At 35.0% G+C, this 23,980-nt stretch overlaps 1 protein-coding gene across 3 annotated transcripts in view; it reads right to left on the minus strand.

The window, feature by feature from the left end:
* Nucleotides 1-11,803: 11,803 nt before the first annotated feature.
* The window catches only part of ATF7IP (activating transcription factor 7 interacting protein), a 147,369-nt gene continuing 135,192 nt past the window's right edge, over nt 11,804-23,980 (minus strand). For all 3 annotated transcript variants that reach the window (XM_052001596.1, XM_052001597.1, XM_052001595.1), the window contains exons 14-15: nt 23,078-23,190; nt 11,804-13,614 (exon numbers count right to left, since the gene is read on the minus strand). In XM_052001596.1, the coding sequence (XP_051857556.1) occupies nt 13,198-13,614; nt 23,078-23,190 (530 nt within the window). In that variant the 3' untranslated portion in view covers nt 11,804-13,197. The remainder of the gene's footprint in view (nt 13,615-23,077; nt 23,191-23,980) is intronic.

Raw genomic sequence — 23,980 nt, forward strand, 5'->3', positions numbered from 1 at the left:
GACATGACCTGTGGGAGGCAGACAATATTGGTGACCATTGGTCAAGCATGGTTACATCCTTTTAGTCTATCCAATGAAAAGGTCTGGATCTTTTCCTATTTAATCGGGCATTTTGCTTCCTGCTGGTCAGGTCGAGCACACAGTGGGAGACACTCCCTGCAGGGACTAAATAAATGCTTTCTTTTTGTACCTGATGATGTCTCTGATTAGTTAATCTGGGAAAGGGGGTCTAATACCTGTCCCACACAAGAACACCATTGTAAATTCTTCACATGTGCCTTACCTCATATTTCAAACTAGGAAATACTACCCAGATCCCATCACACTGCCTGTCTTTTTTTTTTTTTTTTTAGAAATGTATTTATTTTTGCTGAGGCAACTGGAGTTAAGTGACTTGCCCAGGGTCACACAGCTAGGAAGGGTTAAATGTCTGAGGTCACATTTGAACTCAGGTCCTCCTGACTTCAGGGCTGGTGCTTTTTCCACTGTGCCACCTAGCTGCCCCATGCCTGTCTTCTTAATGGGTATAAGATGGATGGAAGGAAGAAAATTTGGAACTCAAAATTTAAAAAACTGAATATTAGAAAGATTTTTTTAAAAAAGTTTATATATTCCTCCTCTTCCTCCCTCCCTCTATTCCCCAGAGAGCCAGTTGTTAAATATTTACTAGCACATCCCAGTGGTGAGAAGGTCAAAGTAAGGTGGCAATTTATTTTTTCTAGAAGTTTGGCTAAGAAGGGAAGAGAGAAGGCAATAATTTCAGAAAATCAAATTTCAATGATGCTTGACCAAGCTCTAAATGCTCCATATCATATGCTTCAGCTGCTTTCATGGTTGTTGAATCAATTGTTCTCACCTATTCCACTGGAAAAGTCTTCACATGCTTGGGAAACCAAATTCACCAATAGGTTTGAGGCTTGTTGGTTGTTCCTCAGCTGATTTAGCTTCTCTGCCATGATGGTTTACCACGGTGCTGTGCACACTGTAGCTTCTTGGAGTCAAAAATGAGAACTAGGTGAATCAGATGAGCAACAAAGGGCTAATATCCCCGAGTCCTCACACCAGAAGAACTAGTCTTCTCTGAGCATCCCATATACCTCCTGCAGAATATAGGGCGTTACTGTAACACATTTCTCTATGGAATCTCTGAAATACAAAGAATAACTCACATTAATCTCCAAACAAACATTTTTTAACTAGGTCCCCACATAATACCTATGATACCTTGATATTTGTCCATCAGATCCCTTTTAAAAAGGAGTGGGATATTGAAATAGAAGTCTGGACTCTGTGATAGTACAAAAACAAAAAATCCTAAAACTTTTAGCATTTAAAAAAAAATCAAAGTCAGATAAGTCCAAAATATATGTGTGGGGCTCTCAAAAAAAGGAAGTTTGGAAACCAAGCCTTTTTTCCATAAGTCTCACATAAGAGATTCAAATTCATACAGACCACAGGTTGCTTATCAAGACAAGGTACTAAATGTCTGGCAGTTTCCACTTCCCAGGAAACACATATGAAGACTGATTTTCGCCCCTCTGTGAATTACTGTCCCTTAGGACACTTCTTAAGAACTGCTGAAAAGCTTTTTGGGGTTTTACCTTCCCTTCCATAATCTTGTTCCTCCTTGTACCCATACTTACCACTTAACTGGATGCCACTTGGTATCTGAGTTGATGGGCTTCCTGGATATATTATTATAAATTGTATTCTTTTATTTTGGTTTGATCTCTCTACTTATATGTTTAACTTGATATGGTATAAATGGCTTGTTTGAGTACAGTGCATACAGTACACAAAGGTGGTGAGGGGAAACGGTGACTAAAGGAGATTTTTGAGAGGGTATTACAAAGGTGGCACAGGATATAACTCTGGCCCTGGAGTCAAGAGAACATAAATTCAAAACCAGCCTCAAACACTTACTAGCTGTGTGACCCTGGGCCAGTCACTTAACTCTGCCTCAGTTTCCTCATCTGTAAAATGATATGGAGAAGAAAATGGCAAACCATTCCGGTATCTTTGCCAAGAAAATACCAAATGGGGTCACAAAGAATTGGACATGAATGAAAAATGCCTGAACAATTATAGAGAGTTTTCAGTTAGCCAGGTATAACTCTCCTAATTGGCCAAAGTATGGATGCAGTTCTTCAGTCAGTTCTTCTGTGAAAGGCAGGCCCTCTTCTCCCCCATGATATTTACCATTAAGGAAATCTCTGGTAGCAGATGTCTAAATCCTCAAGAACTCAGGAATCATTTATACCTTTCCTCAAGGTTAGAAACATTCAGTTCTCAAGATGAGGTCAAAATGCATACATGATTTTGATATAAAAGGTGATACCATAAGCAATTTAGGAGAGCAAGGACTTTTTTTTTTACTTGTTTACTTGTCAGATCTATGAAAAAGGGAAGAATTTGTGATAAAACATGAGAAAGAACATCATGAAATACAAAATAAATCATTTTAATTACATTAAATTAAAAAAGATTTTGCACAAAGCCAATGCAACAAAGATTAGAAGGAAAGCAGATAGATGGGAAACAATTTTTACAGCCAGTGTTTCTGACAAAGGCCTCATTTCTAAAACATAGAAAACAGAGTCAAATACATAAGTATACAAATCATTTTCCCAATTAATAAATGATCAAAAGATATAAAAAGGTAGTTTTCAGATGAAGAAATTAAACCTAGTTATAGTTATAAGAAAAAAAAAGTCTCTAAATCACTATTGATCAGAGAAATGTACATTTCTCTACCCCATGCCTATTAGGTTAGCTAATATTACAGAAAAGGGAAATGATAAATGTTGGAGAAGATGTGGGAAAATTGGAACACTAATGCGTTGTTATTGGAGTTGTGAATAGCTCCTACCATTCTGGAGAGCATTTTGGAACTATGCTCAAAGGACCATCAAACTGTGCATACCCTTTGATCCAGCAATGTCTGTATTGCAAAGAGATCATAAAAGAGAGAAAAGGATCCACATATACAAAAATGTTCAAAGCAGCTTTTTCTGGGATGGCAAAGAACTGGAAATTGAGGGAATGCTCATCAATTGAATAATAAGTTGTGGTATATAAATGTAATGGAACACTATGTGCTATAAGAAATGATGAGCAGGCAGATTTCAAAAAATTCTGGAAAGACTGACAAGCTATTGACCTGTTTGTGCTCAGGAAAAAACATAAAAGCCAGAAGAAAAAGCATCCCAGAAGTGAAGGATAAAGACACTTCAGACTATAATTTACCTAAATGAGTATAAACTGGATTTACCATATACTTCTGTACATAATCTGTGTTGGAGCAGCTAAGTAGCACAGTGGATAAAGTAACAGGCTTGTGATCAGGAAGATTCATCTTCCTAACTTTAAATTTGGCCTCAGACACTTACTAGCTATATAACCCCAAGCAGTCACTTAGACTAGTTTGTCTCAGTTCTCTCCTCTATAAAATCAGCACATAGGCTAACACAAACATCGAGGTTACTAAATATATAATTTATTAGTAGTAATCAAAATAATGCAAAGACATAAATTAATATGTCAATAATTTAGGCTGGAGAAAGATTGCAATCAGAATTACCTTTTTGGCTGCAACTGATGACTATTCATTCCAATAATTCAGTTCTCACAAGAGAAGCAATTTAAATCTCTCAAGCAGGCTTATCAAGATATTTTCTCAGCAGAATGAGAGTTAAATTCAATTCTCCCAAAATGTCTCTGCAAACTCTTTAAAAAAAGGTAGTTGATTCTAGTATGTTTCTCACAGGTACTTTGTTCATGATAATTAACTTAAGCATTTATCATAATGTCCTAAATTTAGCACAGTGCCTGGCACATACTGGGCCTAATTTAATAATAAATGTTACTTGATTGATTGTTAAGTCTCCAAGTCTCTTCAGGAAGCAACAGAAGCATATGTAGCAAACAGAAGAAGACAAGAAAAAGTCATAGTCAGGGTGAAGTTAATAGATTAATGAGACTTTGAAAAGCACAGCGAAGATCAGCGCTTTGAATGTCCTTGGAACAAAAAGCACTCTATGCCATCCTATAATGCTAGTAGATAACTCCTGCAGTAACAGACCTATTCCAGAAATCTTTCCTGGGTTTTAATCCTATATCTCCCATTGTTTCTTGAACATCTCCACCAAGATAACTTTCTTTTGTCTCAAATTCAACTCTCAAAAATAATTTTCTCAGTTTTTTCTCTAAACCAGTTTCTTTTCCTGATTTCCCAATTTCTGTTAACAGTATAATTCCTCTACATATTTAGGCTACAAGACCTTAAAATTATCTTTCTTTCTTCTTTCTTCCCTCTACCCTAAATTCACCTAGTCACCAGATTCTGTGATTTATTTAGAATGTATCTCAACTTTTTGCACACCCTTCCTGGAAAACTTTCCTTTTTCCTTCTGCTAAAAATGATTCCTTCTTCCTCAATTGTCTCAAAGCTTTTTGCTCAGACTTCCACTTTACTCTCATCACATTCTGCTTGTACACATGTTTTTGTCTTGCCTTTATTAGATTATAAATTTTGTCTTATCTTTATTAGATTATAAATTGACTAAGATCAGAGATTATGTTGTATTAGACATTGGAATGTGAGTTCTGCAAGGACAGACTGTCTTTTCTCTTTCTTTGTATCCTCAGTTCTAACACAGTGCCTGACATGTAGTAAGCTCTTAAATATTTATTCACTGACACTAAATTATTTCATCTTTGTGGGCTCAGTGCCTAGTATTTGTCAAACTGAATACCTCAGCCTAGAAATCCCATCATAACTCATGAACTCATCCGCAGACCAAGGAAGGCTTTATAGATAAAGTTGCCCCAGGGCTAAGCCATGAGGAAAGAGGAAAGATTCTGAAAGGATGGTTCTCAAGCCAAAGGGACTGCATTTCTGGCACAGGGTAGAGACGGTAGCAGTGCAGGGAGGCACTGTCGCATGGTGAATTGGGAATAGGTAATAGTCAATAGGCAAATGGAGATTTTGAAGAGCCTTAGGAGTCATCTATGGAGTGTCATAGGACTGTACAGGGCTGTTTGTGGTCTAGAGACAATCAAAGTGCTGATTTTCACTGCTCTAAAGTCCTTCATTAATCTATTAATCTCTGACTTTTTTTTTTTTTTCTGTTTCTTCTGTTTGTTAAAGAGAGGACCTTTTGTAATAACAAGCAGCTTTGGATTATTTCATGCACTATATGATTTCCTAAGTGATCCAGCCTAACCCCTTTGTTCCCTATTAGCTACTTCATATATACTTTGTCCTTTGGGGGTCTGATCATTTCAATCACATCTGATACTTTGTGATCCCATTTGGGGTTCTCTTGGCAAAGGTACTGGAACAGTTTGCTATTTTCTTCTCTCTAAATCATTTATCGATGAGGGAACTGAGGCAAACTGAGTTAAGGGATTTGGCCAGGATCACATAACTAGTGTTTAAGGCCAGATTTAACCTCAGGAAGATGAGTCTGAAGGAAGCCTTCCTTCCTTTAAGAAGTGATTCCCAATGAATCAACAAAACCAGAGCCCATTTGGAAGTCACTTTTTTTTTTTTTAAAACAAACATGCCTCTGTGTCTTTGATGGATCACAATAATGCATCTTGCTAAGATTTCATTTCTTTTCTCAGGGCTGTTACATTAGGAATTCTTTTCAACAATATATTGAACGATATTTTATTGATATTTTATCTTTTATATAATGAGGTGGCACAGTGAATAGAATAGCAGGTCTCAAGTTAGGAAAACATCTTCCTGAGTTCAAATTTGGCCTCAGATACTTACTGGCTGTGTGATCCTGGATAACTCAGGTAATTCCATTTGCTTAAGTTTCCTCCTCAGTAAAATGAGCTGGAGATAGAGATGGCAAATATTCCAGTATCTCAGCCAAGAAAACTGCAAATGGTGTCATGGAGAATCAGACATGATGAAAAAAGATACTCTGCTGATCACCTCCATCTCCTTGATACTCTTTTCTCTTTAGGTTTTTGGAAAACCATTTTCTTCTGGTTTTCCTTTCCTCTGTTGACTGTTCTTTCTTTGCTTTACTGGGTTCTCCTCCCAGGAGGAGTTCTGTCCCGGGTTCTGTCTTGGACCCTCTCTTCTCCTTCTATACTGTTTCACTTGGTGATCTCACCAGCTCCTATAGAAATGCTGATGTTTCGCAAATCAATGTTTCCTCCCCCACTTCTCTACTGACCTTTAATCTCCCATCTCCAATTGCCCTTCAGCTATCTTCAACTGGATGTCCAGTGGACATTTTAAACAGTATGTCCAAAGCAGAATTCACCATTTTTCCTCTTAAACCCTTCCCCCTTCTCTCTAAGGGGCAATACCACCCTCCCAGTTTCTCAAGCTTATTTATCTTGTACATAGCTTGCTTGGTATATTTGTCTGTACCTTGTCTCCCATATTAGATTATCAGCTCCTTGAGAGCTTTCTCTCTTTTATACAAAAAGTCTGCAAGATTTAGCATGGTGCCTGACACATGGTAGGAGCCTAAATGTTTGCTCATTAACTGAACCCTTTTCAGCTTGTTGGGATCTGTCAGAATTTTCACTCCATTGGCATGGCTTTTAAAATCTTGGGTTACAGCTATCTGACAAATCTGTTTCAAACTTTTCTGGCACTTTATATATGCTATCTTGTTAAATCCTCACATTAATCCAGTGAGGTAGGTGCCCTTCATCATGCCCATTTACACGTGAGAAAACAGAATGATCACATAGCTGTTTTATATTGTGTGAGGCAAGTTTTGAATTCAGGTCTTGATCACATCCAACACTCTATCCTTTCTATCTAGTTGTATGGAATTAAAGTAGATTGTCAGTGAAGATAGGAAAAGATAATATAATTAAGAAGGGAGAGGATACTTAGAACGATTAGGTCCATGGAGGTGATAAGAGCAACACTGACTGCATAGTCTTACTCACAAAGAAAAAACAGATGTACTCACTCCCATTACTTTAGATGCTGGTTATAGAAAGAATTACCCCCAAGACAATAATTTCCACACTGTTTCCCTTAACTCTTGATGGTTCCACAGCACTGTTGTGGACTTGTGCCAGGTTGTTCACTGAATTCATGGCATCCACTACCTATGTGGAGCATAAAGTAGAAAGACTTGGAATTTTGCTAAGTTGGCCCATTTCTTGTCATTCTAACAATCACTTATAAGTTGGAATAATCAGAGAAAGAAGCAGCTGGAGCTTTGATCTTATGCAATTCATGGTGTATCCATACATTGAACTTAGCTTGGTGAAATCACAATAAGGGTCTATAGGTAGGCATCTGCAGATTATTTTCTCCATAAGGCCAGATCCTTAACATAACTGACAAAAGGTGTAACTAATACAGATTCCGCTGTGAACAATGGTTAAGATCAAGTAGATGATAAACCCAAAGACTCCAGCTTCTGGAATAAGAATTCACTACTTGATAAAAATTGCAGAAAAAATTGAAAAATAGAATGGCAGAAACTAGGCATTGACCAGCATTTCAAGATAAGGTCAAAATGAGCTCATGGTTTAGATATAAAGAGTAATACTAAAAGCAAATCAGTAAAGCAAGGGGTAGTCTACCTGTTAGATTTGTGAAGAAGGGAGGGATTTATGGCTAAAGAAGAACTAGAGAATATTATGAAATGCAAAATGGATAATTTTGATTACATTAAATTAAAAAGGTTTTATGGAAACAAAACCAATGCAGCCAAGATTAGAAGGAAGCAGATAGCTGGGAAACAATAGTTATAGCCAGTGTTTCTAAAAAAAAAAAGCCTCATTTCTAAAATATATAGATAATTGAGTCAAATTTATAAGAGTACAAGAGTTCCCCAACTGATAAATGATCAAAAAATATGAACAATTTTCAGATGAAGACATTGAAGCCATTTATACTCATGAAAAATTCTCTAAATCACAACTGGCTAGAGAAATGCAAATTAAAACAGCTTGGAGGTACCACTTCACATCTCTCAGGTTGGCTAGGATGCCAGGAAAAGATAATGATAAATGTTAGAGGGAAAGTGAGGACTTTCTGGGACACTAATGCATTGATGGTGGAGTTGTGAAACAATCCAATCAACCTGGAGAACAAGTTGGAACTATGCCCAAACGGCTATAAAACTGCACACTCTTTGATCCAAGTGTCACTTAATGGATCTCTATCCCAAAGAGATCATAAAAAAGGGGACCCACATGTGCAAAAATGTTCTTTCTGGCAACAAAGAACTAGAAATTAAGGGGATGTTCATCAATTGAGGGAATGGCTGGAAAAGTTATGGTATATGGAAGTAATGGAATATTATTTTTCTATAAAAAATGATGAACAGACTGATTTCAGAAAAGCCTAGACAGAATTACAAGAACTGATGCTGAGTGAAGTGAGCAGAATCAAGAGAACATTGTACAGTTAACAGCAAGACTATGTGATAGTCAACTTTGATGACCTTGGCTCTTCTCAACAATGAGGTGATTCAACACAATTGTCATAGACTTGGGATGAAAACGCCATCTGCATCCAGAGAGAACTACTGAGAATGAATGTGGATTATAGTATTTTCATCTTTTTGGTTTTTGTTTGCTTTTTCTTTTTCATGGTTTTTTCCCTTTTGGGCTGGTTTTTCTTGTACAACATGACAAACATATGAATATCTTTAAAAGAATTGTACATTTAACCTATATCAGATAGCTTGTTGTCTTGGGCAGGGGAAAGTAAGAAAGAAAAATTTGAACATCAAATCTTAAAGACATAAATGTTGAAAACTATCTTTCCATGTATTTGGAAAGATAAAATACTGAGAAAAAAAGAAAAACAGATATAGGGATCTGTGACTGTGCTAGTCCAAGGAACTCCCAAGTGAGGAAATTTAGCTTAACACCTTCTCTGCAACTAAATCTTAAGAAAGTTGCCTAGATGAGTGTAATCAAAACTCAAATAGAACTGAGGGTCATAAAACCATAAGGATCCTTATAAGCACATATTGATTTAGGAGGCCACTTATCAAGATTGTCTATGTTCCAGTGTTATTTGCGATTATCTATCTAATACTGGGACATGGTTATTCTGGGAATTAGAGCAAAACTAGGTTCACACACAGATCTGCATCATAATGAGAAATCACAGGATAGTGATAGAAATGGCCCAAGGAGAAGGGAAGCTAGGAAGAGAACACTTGGAGGTTTGAAGTAACTCTGTGTAAAGATCACAGTGTGCAGAGAAGGTGAAGGATACCACAGGCATTATTTTTTTTTTCTCAATTTTGTACAGTACTGGAAAACTTTCAGAGACCAAAGTTGATGAACACATTATAAAGATCATGCAGTACTACTAACACTACATAAATGGTAGTAGGTAGGACTTCATATAGTTTGCCTTTTCCATTTTAAATTACAGAAATTAAAAACCAAAAGCTAAGTTAACACTTAATAAAATCGAGGAAACTGTATAAAGCAATCAAGCCACTTTTGGAGCAGCTTTGCCTAAGGACTTATGTACCTTAAGATCGCAAATTATCTCAAGTTGCTTGGTAAAGAGGTTTCTTCAGAGTACTTATTACTAGCTAATATAAAAAGGAAAAAGATGAGTGAGGAAAAGAAAGAGTCACTCCCAGTGAACAGTCAGATTCCAATAAAGAAGAAACTATTTGCCTCAACTCCACCATAAACAAGTTTTTGGGAAAGTATCACAGTATGCTTTATATTGAGAAATGGAGAGAGGATAAAGTTCTATTTATGAACAGGTGGAGTCCATATTCCATTTACATATTTACTGGTAAGAACAAATTTTTTGAAAGGAATAATCACACTTAAAACAGAGTGAACCGTTAATTTGACAAAGTACAAAATTTAAAAAAAAAAAAAAAAAAGAACAGCACTGCCACTTCAAAAATCAACTAAACTTTTACTACATTTCAAGTTAAAATCCTCAAAATTCTCAAGATTTCCAACAGGCAACACTTAAGATGTTGCCATACTAAAAATGTAGCAACCTTGCATTCCCATAATGTGAAAATCCAGCTTATAATACTCTGTGAAAAGGTACCATGGAGTAAAGAGGTATCATGGAGTGTAACTCTTAACCAGAGCAGAACTGTTCAAAGTGGCTACTTCTAGTTATTTGTGATCTCAGCTTTTCTCTAAAAGTAACAACAAAAGCCCAAACTCTCAAAGTGAGACAAGCCAAGAATGAGAAGTGCTTTCAGTTTTAGCCCAGACCCCTTTTTGCACATTCAATCAGCTGCTGCCTCCATACCCTCTAGGGGTACTAGTCCGAGGGTTGGCCGCAGTTAACAGACAAAAATGCACTATCAATCCACTGGTTATGTCTAAACACTTGTAATCAGACCATTAACAACTAAAACAATAAAATTACATATATTGAATATTGTTCTACATGAGGACTCAAAGTCCCTAATTTGCTGTCTCCAAGTTACTGCAATTCTCTTTGCAACTTCCTTCCACTGTTTGGAACAAGAAAAAGCTCCGAGTATTATTTTTGCCCTATTTTACTACGGGAAACAAAATTTTAAAGTCATCTTCTGGATTACTAGTTGAGATTCTCAATTATTTTCCTCTCACAAAACACACTATGGGAAGACAGGGCAAATAAGGAACTCTATTTTGCTTGTTTGGCTTTGTTACCTGATTTCTATATCTTTATACGAGGAAGGCTTTTGTTGTATTAGTGACAGTGATGAATGTAAATGTAAAGTCATATTGATTACTCTAGTCAACATATTTTTTTTTCCTAGCCAAGTCAGCAAATAGGTGGGTGTCACATAACCATTAAACAAGCCAATAGAGAACTTTGTCAAAGATGGGCACACTGTAGTCAGGAATTAAACATAAGCAATTCTTCTTGACAGTTAAAAAAAAATTGTATATACAAGTATGCATATCTTTATATACATATATAAAATAGGACATCTCTTTCAAATGAAATTTCTACCTCAGTGTTCTGTGGTGTGGCATTGGCAACTGCTTTACTGTCATTCTTAAAAATGCTCTACAAATGACTACAAGGCCCATAGTTGGCAAGAACTGGCTCTAAACATATGCACTATAAAAACAATAAAAGAACCAACTGGCTTTATTACAACCCTACTTCTCATTTAGTCTTATTCCTTGAAAGTGAAAGGAAGGCATCAGAGCATTACATTATTGGCAATCAGTAGTTAGAAAGGCTTTTGTTCAGCACCAAGCCTATGTTGTTCACACTAACAGACGACATTACCTTAATCTTTAGTGTGAACGCTCTCAGAAGATAATTTCCTTACAGGTCCAACTACAAACCATCAAAGATATACAAAAAAAGGACAGGAGAGCCAAGAAAGCTCCCCTCCCTCCTATGCTTCAAGAAAGTTATAAATCTCAGAATTAGATTTTTGAAAATGAGATGGCCAAGAATAAAGCCACCAACATAGTAAATTTAGATCACAGACTCTATTCATAAGTCTTTTATAACCCTCTCCTACCTACCTCTTCCAATTTATTCCAACCCTCCCATCCCCAGCAACATATCTACTCCCAATATCTGTTGAATACCAATGTGGTTGACATTTAAAAAAACAAACAAGTCATGATCTAAGGCTGAATCCCTTTGGAGCTAAATTATGATTCCCAGGAGTTTTAAGTATGCTAAGTAAAACAACACAGAAAGATACACCTTTAAATTCTGACCAAAGTATATATAAAATTTTATGAGGGCAGGTCTAACTATCACCTTGGCACTATCAAAAGATAAGAAAAAGTTTTTATCTGCATGACTGCTTAAAATAGGTCAAAAAGAATGATGTGAGAAAAGATGTGAACCATTCTCCACTTGATTTATTTTAAAATAGCACACTGGTTGCTCCAAAACATTGAGACAGTAAATTTAACAAGTTTTATAAAGCTAAGTTTTGCCTTGGATCTTAGTTATTGGACATAGTTTTGCTACTCTAAAATGAAGAGAGTATTAAAAATTTATGGTAATAATAAGCTACAATTGCCTTATTAATCTCTGTTGCAAGTGGGCAAAACCAATGCCAATAGATGTATGAAGAATGATGCTTTTAAAATAAAACCTGATAAAATTTCAGTCCACATACTGCATGCAGTCAGCTTAACTGGTAGTAACAATCAAAATTTTGAACATATTATAATGAGGGAAGAGGGAAGACAGACAGCTTATTCACAAATTTTGAATAGACCCAATGATGCCATGGAGTAAGAATCATAAAAGAGTCTAAAGTTTTGTTTCCCCTAACCACAAAATTTTATAATAGGAAAAAAAATCATTTTTTGAAGTTAGGGGAAAATGGAGATACTAAATGAAAATCTCAAAGGGAAAAAAGTAAACACAATGGAGATATGGCCATGTTTATTTTTACAGTTATTTTTTAAGGCACAAAATAAAAAGAATTGGTAAGAGAGACAGGAATGGCTGAGGGGGATTATTAATTAAGCAGATAATAAATAGGCTACAGATGTTCTCAGATTCAAGCAGAAGAGCTTTTTATCTTTACTAAAACTGACCAGAATTAATGTCCTCTTCCTTCATTAATATGTTTTGAGAACATATCTTCAGCACAGAAAGTGTAGGTCAGAAATAAAATATTCCTTTCCCTCTTCAAATGTTAAGCAGAGACTAGGAAAGGGACCCAAGTTAAGAAAGATGTGAAGAAATCAATTAGTTTGCATGTGCTTTTTGTTTGATTGTTTCTTTGGATTATGTTTAGCTTCAGTTATGTAGTGCAAAGTATGAACCCACCCTCATTAAGAAGCAAAATCCTAACTTTTCATGCCATTTTCTCCTTGACCTTTACACTCTATCCTGAAATAGAGGTAAATATGAGGATGTAAAAAGGAGAAACTGCTGCAATGAAACAAACAAACAGGAAAGCAACACTCATACCCGCACATTCTCTCACATTCACACTCTCATACACACAAAATGTCCCCCAAATCTCAAAACTCAAAGGAAGGTGCACATTTATATTTCAAAATCCTGAAGCTTGAAATGTCCAGGAAAATAGTTCTTGCTTTGTGGACTGAGAGTTTATTTTACTTCTGGATATAAATGTATGTAGTGTATTACACACATCTGTCCAAGAAATCTTGCAGAATGTGGATTTTACAGTGAATATCATGCACAAGATTAAAAACAAGACCAAAAAAAGGAAACTCTGAAAAGAAGACAGATGTAAAGGCTCCAAGTGTTTAACTGCTCTGGGAAGAGATCACATCCGTTGACTGGGGATCACAGAAAGGTCCAAAACGTCCATAAATGTCCTTGGCTCGGACAGCAAAGTAGTACTTGCTGCCAGACACAAACTGAGTGAGAGTACATGCCATAGGCAGAGGAAGTGCTTTTACCTCCCCAATTTTCTTCCACTGTGATGGCATTGTGGCACTGGGATCCTCATGGTAAGCATAGAGGTGGTAGCTATCTACACTGGCACAGCTACGGTCCACTTCCAGGACACTCCAGGATAGGACAATGCCATTCTGGCTTTGGACCCGAGCTAACTTCAAGTGTGGCTTCTGAGGAAGGGAGGTACTGGCAGCTTCAGGGGGCAGACGTTGTGGTTGAGGAGCTTCTGGTAGGGGTGCTGGGTGCAGAGGGCGAGATGGCTCCTAAAAGTCAAAACAAAAGAGACAATGTTAAGGAAAAAGTACAGGTTATTATTTTGAAGAGCTAGAATGGAGATCAGCTTGCTTCATGTGGTCTAGTCCCACTTTAGAAGCAACATATTATAGCAGAAAGATCACTCATTCTGGACTCAGAAGACCTGGGTTATAAATAATGCCTCTGACACAGCAGTATCACAGACAAGTCACTTAAAGTCACAGAGCTTTCAAGATGCTGATTTGTAAAATAAGGAGGATGGACTAGGTAAATTTGAGGGTCTACCCTTCTAGTTCTAATGTTTAATTTCACAAACCAACTCATCTTACACAGGAGTAAACTAATTATATTGTACACTTCAATACCAGTATACCTTATTCTGATTTTTGAATTATCTAAAACAGCAGTATTGCTACTCACCATTAACATAGACTGTGTCCTTGGACCTTTACAATCCTTTATGATAACTACTCCCTATGTAACAGTATGCTGGATGTTTTTCTACATTTTGTATGTCAAGTATACCAGTATTACCATTTTGGCTATCTATTTTTCGTTGTTGTTGTTGTTGAAAAAACAGTAAGAAAAAAAGGAAAACAGAAAAACAAAACAAAATAAAGCAAAACAAAAGAGAACATTGTCATGTGCCTAGGAGAATATCAGAGGGGGTTCAAAAATATATAACAACAAATTACAAGATCAAGAAAGTAAACACACAAACACACACACTTTTTTATATATATATATATAACATACATATTAGAAGAAATTACATTCATGAATGTCCAATTTTTCTTTACTTCCTTGTAAATTGTTCTTTGGTTCTCTGCTGTGCACTTTATTTACATTATTTTTATCCTCCTTCCACCCCTACCCCCCAGCAAGCTATATTTACGTATACATATAAACATATACACATACACATTCACTTTCTCACACACATGTTTTTCCTATCCTTGCCATCTCTTTAATTAAATTCTGCTTTATAACTTGCTTTATTATTACCTAACCTTCCCCTCACCCAGGTATCTCTCCCGGTATCTCTCCCCTTCTCTTTTTCCCTCACCTTTTGCTTCCCTGTATACTCATCCCTCCTTCCTTATTTTTTAAATAGATTTTGGAGGGTGCTAAACCCTTCATGGTGTATATGTAGTGTTGCCTATTGAACCCATTCCCAATGTGAGTAGGTATTCAGAACTACAAGCCTTCCTCCTCCCTTTAATACCTCTTGTGTCTCTTCTTCCTCTGCACCTCATTTGTATAGCAATCATGTTATACATGTATAGCATGATTGCTATTTTGACCTTAACTCTGTTAATCTTTCTTTTGAGCTATCCTAATGTTGATGTCAATCTTATATAATACACACACACAAACACACACACACACCAAAAATAATTTTATCTATGCTTAGCAGTTTGCTCAATGTTAATTTTTAAAAATTCATCTTTCATATTGGCTCTTACATGTTAAATTTTTTAAGTTGGGGCTTGGTTGACAGAAAGTCCTGGAAATCTGCAAGTTTGTTAAATATCTATTTTTTCTCATTCAGCATTATAGATAATTTTGCTAGATATGATATTTTTGGCCACAGGTCTAGTTATTTACTTGTCAGGAGATATGATTCCAGGACCTGTGGTCTTTTTATTGTAGTTGTTGATAAGTCTTATACAATTCTAATTGTAGCTCCAGTGTATTTGAATTTTTTTTCCTTGTTTCTTGCAGAATTTTCTCTTTGATCTGGAGGTTTCAAAATCTGTCAATAATATTTCCATGTATTTTCCACATAGGATCTCTTTGAGGTGATGATTGGTGGATTTTTTCTATTTCTACTTTCCCCTCATATTCCAGGACAATTTTCTTGGATCATTTCCTACATTACTGTGTCAAGGTTCTCTTTTTGGTTAGAATGTTCTAGCAATCCGATTATTCTTATTATTTTCTCTTCTTGGTCTGTTCTCTAAATCCATTATTTTTCTTGTTTCACATTCTATTCTATTTTCTCATTCCTTACAATGTTTTGTTATTTCTTGAGGTTTACTCAGCTTCACTGGCTTGCCCTTGCCCAATTCTAATTTTCAAAGCATTATTTTCATCTTTGAGACTACCCCTTTTTCTAGTTGGTAAATTTTTTTTTCATCAACTTCTTGTTTTTCTTGGATTTTAATCTTTTTCTTTAGTTTTTTCTCAGTTTCTCAATTGATTTTTGAATTTTTTTTTGAGTTCTTTCTATAAATTCTGAGTAGGGAGCTATTTCACATCACTCTTTGTGGTGGAAGCTTTTATTTATTTATTTTGCTATAGTGTCCTCCTCTGAAGATGAATCCTAGTCTTCCCTGTTCCCATAATATGTTTTAGTGATGGAGTTCTTTCTTCTTTTTTGGCTAATTTATTTCTCTCATTCTAATATGAAAACCAAACAATATCTTTTTCAAGTCATAAATATACTGCATTGCTCTTTTTCTCCACTTATTACATTACATGTCAACATTGATAACTTGCAGCCTACTTATTTCTAACATGTAATTTTATATTGCTGCCTGAATTTTAATTTGTTATTGTGTTTCAAGACTCAATCATTTTCTCTCTCAAAATACTGGTAATTTTCTTTCACAGTAAAGTTTCAATTACTGAACTTTAAGAAGTATCTTTAAATTTCTGAAAATTTGGGGTTTCTGGTCTATAATTTTAGGCCAACATTACTGCTGCCATCAAATCTTTCTACTATTTTACAACTAAACTACTCATTTGTTTCCACTGTTGTAGGAAAAAAAGTCATTGGGAGAAACATTGCTAGAAATTCTTAGAAAATACTGAGTCAATGTTTCATTATTTTAAAAATGCATGGATATGAAATACTATAACACCATGATAATTAACAAGTATGAAGTTAGAAATAAAAAAAGGCTTAATTAAAAAAAAAAAAAAAGCAGACCATTGACGTATTACGCTTAATTTCACTGGCTAGGTGATTCTTGGTTCTGGAATATCATGGTTTGTGAACGCCAATGCTTTAATGTTGTAGCTACTAAATCTTGTGTAATCCCCATTGTGGCTCCCTGATATACTATTTGTTTCTTTCTGGTGACTTGCAATATTTTTTCCTTGGTCTGATAGTTTTGTTATATGAAGATAAAGTTCCTTGGTGTTTGGAATCATTTTCTTGAGATAATCAGTGGACTCTTTCAATGTCTATTTTGTCCTCTGGTTCAAGGATATCAAGGCAATTTTGAAAATGCTATTAGGTCCTCCTTTTGATTATGCTTTTCAGGTAGTCCAATGATTCTGACATTGTCTTGGATCAATTTTTTTTCTTTCTTTTTTATTTAAAGTATATGTTAATACAATATATGTATACATATCCATACAGTTATTTTGCTGCACAAAAAAAATCAGACTTAGTTGTAAGGCAAAAATAACCTGAGAAGGAAATCAAAAATGCAAGCAGACAAAAACAGAGAGAGTGAAAATGCTATGTTGTGGTACATATTCATTTCCCATAGTTCTTTTGCTGGGTGTAGCTGGTTCTCTTCATTGTTGAACAAATGGAACTGATCTGGTTCATCTCATTGTTGAAGAGAGCCATGTCCATCAGAATCGATCATTATATAGTATTGTTGTTGAAGCATCAATTCATGTAAGTCTCTCCAGGCTTTTGTGAAATCATCCTGCTGGTCATTTCTTACAGAACAATAATATTCCATAAAATTCATATACCATAATTTACCCAACCATTCTCCAATTGATGGGCATCCATTCAATTTCCAATTTCTTGCCACTACAAAAAGGGTTGCCACAAACATTTTTGTACATACAGGTCCCTTTCCCTTCTTTAAGATTTCTGGGATATAAGCCCAGTAGTAACATTGCTGCATCAAAGGGTATATACAATTTGATAACTTTTTCAGCATAGTTCCAAATTGCTTTCCAGAATGGTTGGATTCATTCACAACTCCACCAACAATGCCTCAATGTTTTCCCGCATCCCCCTCAACACTTAGCATTATCTTTTCCTGTCATCTTAGCCAATCTGACAGGTGTGCAGTGATATCTCAGAGTTGTCTTAATTTGCATTTTTCTGATTTGGAGCATCTTTTCATGAGGCTAGAAATAGTCTCAATTTCTTCATCTGAGAATTGTCTGTTCATATCCTTTGACCATTTATCAATTGGAAAGTGGCTTGATTTCTTATAAATTAAGAGTCACTTCTCCATATATTTTGGAAATGAGGTCTTTATCAGAACCTTTAAATGTAAAAATGTTTTCCCAGTTTATTGCTTCGTTTCTAATCTTGTCTGCATTAGTTTTGTTTGTACAAAAGCTTTTCAGTTTGATATAATCAAAATTTTCTGTTTTGTGATCAATAATGATGTCAAATTCTTTTTTGGTCACAAATCTCTTCCTTCTCCACAGGTCTGAGAGGTAAACTATCCTATGTTCCCCTAATTTATTTATAATCTCATTCTTTATGCCTAAATCATGAACCCATTTTGACCTTATCTTGGTGTACGGTGTTAAGTGTGGATCAATGCCTAGTTTCTGCCATACTGATTTCCAATTTTCCCAGCAGTTTTTGTCAAACAGTGAATTCTTATTCCAAAAGCTGGGGTCTTTGGGTTTGTCAAACACTAGATTATTAAAGTTATTGACTATTTTGTCCTGTGAACCTAATCTACTCCACTGATCAACTAATCTATTTCTTAGTCAATACCAAATGGTTTTGGTGACTGCTGCTTTATAATATAATTTTAGATCTGGTACAGCTAGGCCACCTTCATTTGATTTTTTTTTTCATTAGTTCCCTTGAAAGTCTTTACCTTTTGTTCTTCCAGATGAATTTTGTTATTTTTTTCTAGGTCATTAAAATAGTTTTCAGGAGTCTGGTTGGTATAGCACTAAATAAATAGATTAGTTTAGGTAGTACTGTCATCTTTATTATATTTGCTCGACCTATCCAAGAGCACTTAATATATTTCCAATTGGTTAGATTTGAATTTATTTTTGTGGAAAGTGTTTTATAGTTGTGTTCATGTAGTTCCTGACTTTCCCTTAGCAGATAGATTCCTAAATATTTTATACAATCATCAGTTACTTTAAATGGAATTTCTCTTTGTATTTCTAACTATTGGATTTTGTTAGTGATATATAAGAATGCTGATGATTTATGTGGGTTTATTTTGTATCCTGCAACTTTGCTAAAGGTGTGCATTATTTCTAATAGTTTTTTAGTAAAATCTCTGGGGTTCTCTAAGTACCATCTGCAAAAAGTGATATTTTGGTTTCCTCATTACCTATTCTAATTCCTTTAATCTTTTTCTCAGCTCTTATTCCTGAAGATAGCATTTCTAATACAATATTGAATAGTAATGATGATCATGGGCAACTTTGTTTCATTCCTGATCTTATTGGGAATGGTTCCAGTTTATCCCCATTACACATGATGCTTACTAATGGTTTTAAATAGATGTTACTGACTATTTTAAGGAAAAGTCCATTTATGCCTATACTCTCAAGTGTTTTTAATAGGAATGAATGTTGGATTTTATCAAATGCTTTTTCTGCATCTATTGAGATATCATATGGTTTTTGTTAATTTGGTTATTGATATGGTTAATTATGCTAATAATTTTCCTAATATTGAACCAGCCCTCCATTCCTGGTATAAATCCTACTTGTTCATGGTATATTATCCTGGGGATGGTTTTCTGTAGTCTTTTTGCTAATACTTTATTTAAGATTTTTGCATCAATATTCATTAGGAAGATTGGTCTATAATTTTCCTTCTCTATTTTCAACCTACCTGGTTTAGGTACCATGTCTATGTCATAAAAGGAATTTGGTAGAAGTCCTTCATTCCCTATTTTTTCAAATAGTTTATATAACAATGAAGCTAATTGTTCTTTAAATGTTTGATAGAATTCACATGTAAATCCATCTGGTCCTGGGGATTTTTTCTTAGGGAGTTTCTTACTAGCTTGTTCTATTTCTTTTTCTGAAATGGGACTATTTAAGCAATTTACTTCCTCCTTTGTTAATCTGGGCAGCCTATATTTTTGAAGGTAGTCATCCATTTTCACTTAGGTGCTCAAATTTATTGGCATAAAGTTGGCCAAAGTAACTCCTAATTATTGTTATAATTTCCTCTTCATTGGTGGAAAGTTCTCCCTTTTCATTTTTAAGAACTAACAATTTGATTTTCCTCTTTCTTTTTTTTAATCAAAGTTACCAAAGGTTTATCTATTTTGTTGGTTTTTTCATAAAACCAACTCTTATCGTTTTATTTATTAATTCAATAGTTTGGGGTTTTTTACTTTCAATTTTATTAATTTCTCCTTTTAATTTTAGAATTTCAAGTTTAGTATTTGGGGGTTTTTAATTTGCTCTTTTCCTGGCTTTTTAAGTTGCAAGCCCAATCCATTGATCTTCTCTTTCTCTATTTTATTCAAGTAAGCCTCTAGTGATAGAAAATTTCCCCTTATTACCACTTTGGCTGCATCCCACAAAAAAAAAAAATTTTTTTTTAAGGTCAGCTATTTTTCCAATAAGGCCATTTTACCTTTTCTTTATTTTTTCATTCTTTTGGATCTGACCAGTTCTTGATATCTCATAGAACCCAGCTTCTTAAACTGTGGGTCACAACCCCAATATGGGTTCTTTTACCTGAATATGGGGGTCATGAAATAATGGGCCACATAAAAATTTCTTGGGTGAAAGTGCGTCATGAGTTTCAAAAAAGTTTAAGAAGTCCTGTCACAGTATCACTGGTATCTGCTTGTCTAATTCTAACTTTTAAGAAGTTGTTTACCTAGCTTTTGTGTTTCCTTTTTCATTTGTCCAATTCTACTTTTTAAGCAGTTGTTTTCTTTATTCCAAGATGCTTTTTTCATAATTCTCTTGCAATGTCATCATCTTGCCAGTATAACCAATCTATCTTCTCTTCTTGCCTTTTATACATTTCCTTCATAAAAACTTTTATTCCTGTTCTTCTCTAAGGTTTCTCATTGTTCCTATTGCCGACTCATTGACAGAATGTTGGGATTAAAAAAGATGGGCTTTTATTTTCATAAGAATTTACAAAAGTGTTGTAATTTGCCAAAGATGTAATCTCTGTTCTCTTCTTCCTGATCAACTCTATGCCCAATCCTTTGTCCATCTGTAATATCTATTTCATACATACCAACAGACAATCACTGTTTTCCTTCCAAATGCATAATCTGGGCAATAGAAACTCCTTACCACTTAAATCTTTCCTGTATGGATGGCCATGTTCTGATCACCCTTGAGTACTTACAAATTTCTCCTATGGGTCTCTGTAATGTTTAGGAACTTGATACAACCAGCATATTGTTATTCAAAATCTCAGCAACTAGAAGATATTATCATACAGAGAAATCCTTTACAACTTGGACTTTGTACTGGATCATCTCAATAGTGAACTTCTTCAGATGTATACTTATCTTTTTTTATGCCTTATATAATCTTTATAATCATAGTTTTTGAATATGGTCATTCTGCTATCATGATTTTTAAATACCAGATTATTTTAATATAAGGATGAGAAATGAATCATAGAGGAAGCATTTTGCTATAATGAATACAATACTTACTCAACAAATGATAAGCACAATGGGAAAATAGATTATCTACAAATTTCAGTTACCTGCGAAATGGTAAAGCTGTAGTCTTAAGAATCTGCTTGTTTCCTAACAAAAGTCTCATCAAAGGTGATCTTGTAAAAATTTAGAAAATGTGTGCAAGTAGGTCTATCTTGTAAAAATTTAGAAAATGTGTGCAAGTAGGTCTATACTGCTTTAGCTAATTAATAAAGTTTTACTATTCTTTTTATGGGGGGAGGGGTATTAAAAATGTCTGAAGTTTACTCCAAATCTTAAAATCTTCCGCAATTTCAGATACTTACAAATCAATTCTTCAATTATAATTCTCTCTTCTTCAACACAGATATCCTTTCTAAATACTTTGTCTAATCTGGCTGCTTTTCCTATCTATATTCTTTTTAGTGTCATTTTTGCCTCTTCTAAAAGAATATTCAGGACTATGATGTTAAGATCCAAGTGTAATACTCTTTATTACCTTTGATGATGAAAAAATGTTGTTAATGAAATTTTTATAGAACTTTTCCAATTTTTCTTCTATCAATTTTCATCCTTGAATGATTTGGGGATGACTTTATTTAGCTGGATCTCTTGTCCAATTTTTAAAAACAAGTTATGCCTACCAACGTTTCTGTTTAGATTGTTTTTGACCATGCTCTCTTCTTGGAAAAATAAGCCAAATGTTTGCTGAGTAGGGTGCTTTTGGTTTCTTGCTGGAGCAACAGATCTATGAAGCCCTAGTCTACATTAAAACCCTAGGTTCAAGTCCCATCCCTAATACGTAGAACTAGTCACCTTGAATAAATCATTTATTTCTCTAGGCTGCAATTTTTTCATCTGAAAAATGAGAAGTTAGAAGTGGGATTTGAACCAATGACCTTTGAATTTAGAGTACAGTTCCACAGATCATAGATTTCATACCATTTTGCTACTTAGAAAAGATGAAGGAATTAAAGAGAATTAGACAATTTCTGTAGATTGTACATGTGCAGGATCAGAAATTATTCTACCAAAATAGAGATGGAAGAGGATACACAACTGTGCTAATTGGATAATTATAAAATCATGTCAACCAACTTCAGCAGGGTCTTCACTGTAGCAGGGAAATTATTTTTCTAACTATCCCTTCTGTTCTCCAGCTTCCTACACATTCCTCTACCCTGCTATCTCTCAGCTGAACTGGTCACCACTTAATTTTCTGAGGATATTTTGAGGTTATATCATGTGAACTCTCCTATTCTCATTTTTTCATCCCTGAAACCTTTGAATCATCCCTCATTTTCTTTTTTTTTTGCCCCTATTCTCAGGCAACAAGGTAGCTCTTCTTGCCAAGCTCCCTCACATATATACTTGATCCCATTTCTTTTTCTTTTCTTCAGAAGGCTGGAACCCTCTCTAAAATATAGTAGGCATTTAATAACTACCTCATAAACTTTTCTTATTTATTTTATCCAGGTGGCTATTTGATTCTTCTGTTAGCCACCCACTATGTAGTATTAGTAGTAAATATTCAAAATAGTATCTTAACAGTAAATTCTTGAAATATAAACAAATCATGAAAGCTGAAGGAGTCATGCTATTTCCAAAGCACAGGTAATTGTGAAAGAAAGTGTTTCTACTGTACCTTACAGTAACCAATGAAGAACCAATTCATTTCAGTGGCATTTCTAATGTCAATGACATCAAAACAAAACTAACTCTCTCTCACCACCCCCCCTTCCCCATTCCTCTTCATCTCTCTTTCCCCTTTTCCTCTCCCCAGCTCCTTCTCCCTCTCCTTCTAAGAAGCTAATGCTTTGTACAACTAATCTTATTACTTGTATAGTTAATGATCTAGTAATGCCAAGAAATTACTTACAGGATGCACCTGTGGGGGTCGGTGATGTACTGTTAGTTGAGGCCCTGTTGATCCAAGGGTTAGTCCATTATTTACAACATATGTAGCTGCTTGAGGCACTCGCACTGTGACCCCTACCAAAAGAAATAAAAAGCATAATCACCAATCTATTCTAGAGGTGTTGTGGAACTTTGATTAAAAAATGCAGTAAATGTGAAACCAATGAATCACATTAAATCCTTATTGTTCAAATTTTTTAAAAGCTAGAGAAAAGAATGAGCCTTAAAATGCTTTGATTCCTTGCATTTTCATAGAATATTAAAAGTTAAAAGGAACTTCAGGGGGCTTGTATTTAAACCTGTAGTTGGAAAAGAATCTTTATATATCACATCTGACTAGTGGTCATCTATATTTTATTTAAAGACCTTTTATGAGAGAGAAGGCATGACCTCATAAAGTAGTCCATTTCTGGAACTCCACTGTTAAATTTTTTTTCTCACATCAAGACTAAACCTGCCTTTTTACAGTTTCTAATCATCTCTAGTTAGTTCTGTCCTCCAGAGCCAAGAACACATGCAATTCCTCTTCCATGTGATAGTTTTTTTTCTTTCTTTTTGTTGTTTTTGTTTTTCATGTGACAGTTTTTTCTTTCTTTTTGTTGTTTTTGTTTTTCATGTGATAGCTTTTCAGATACTTAAGAGATATAAAATCTGGAGGCTGAAGGAACCTTAAAGACCATCAACTCCAATTCACTCATTTACAGGTTAAAGAAAAGCCCAGAAAAGTGAATTCACCAAAATGTAGTCCCCAGATCATCTTACTTGCTCCTTAGGAACTTGTATGCAGGCAAAGAAGCAACAGTACATGGAATAACTGATTGGTTTAATTAAGCCTGGAAAAGGATTATGACAAGGCTCCATATTG

The sequence above is a fragment of the Antechinus flavipes genome, chromosome 5 (assembly GCF_016432865.1).
Source record: "Antechinus flavipes isolate AdamAnt ecotype Samford, QLD, Australia chromosome 5, AdamAnt_v2, whole genome shotgun sequence".
NCBI lineage: Eukaryota > Metazoa > Chordata > Mammalia > Dasyuromorphia > Dasyuridae > Antechinus > Antechinus flavipes.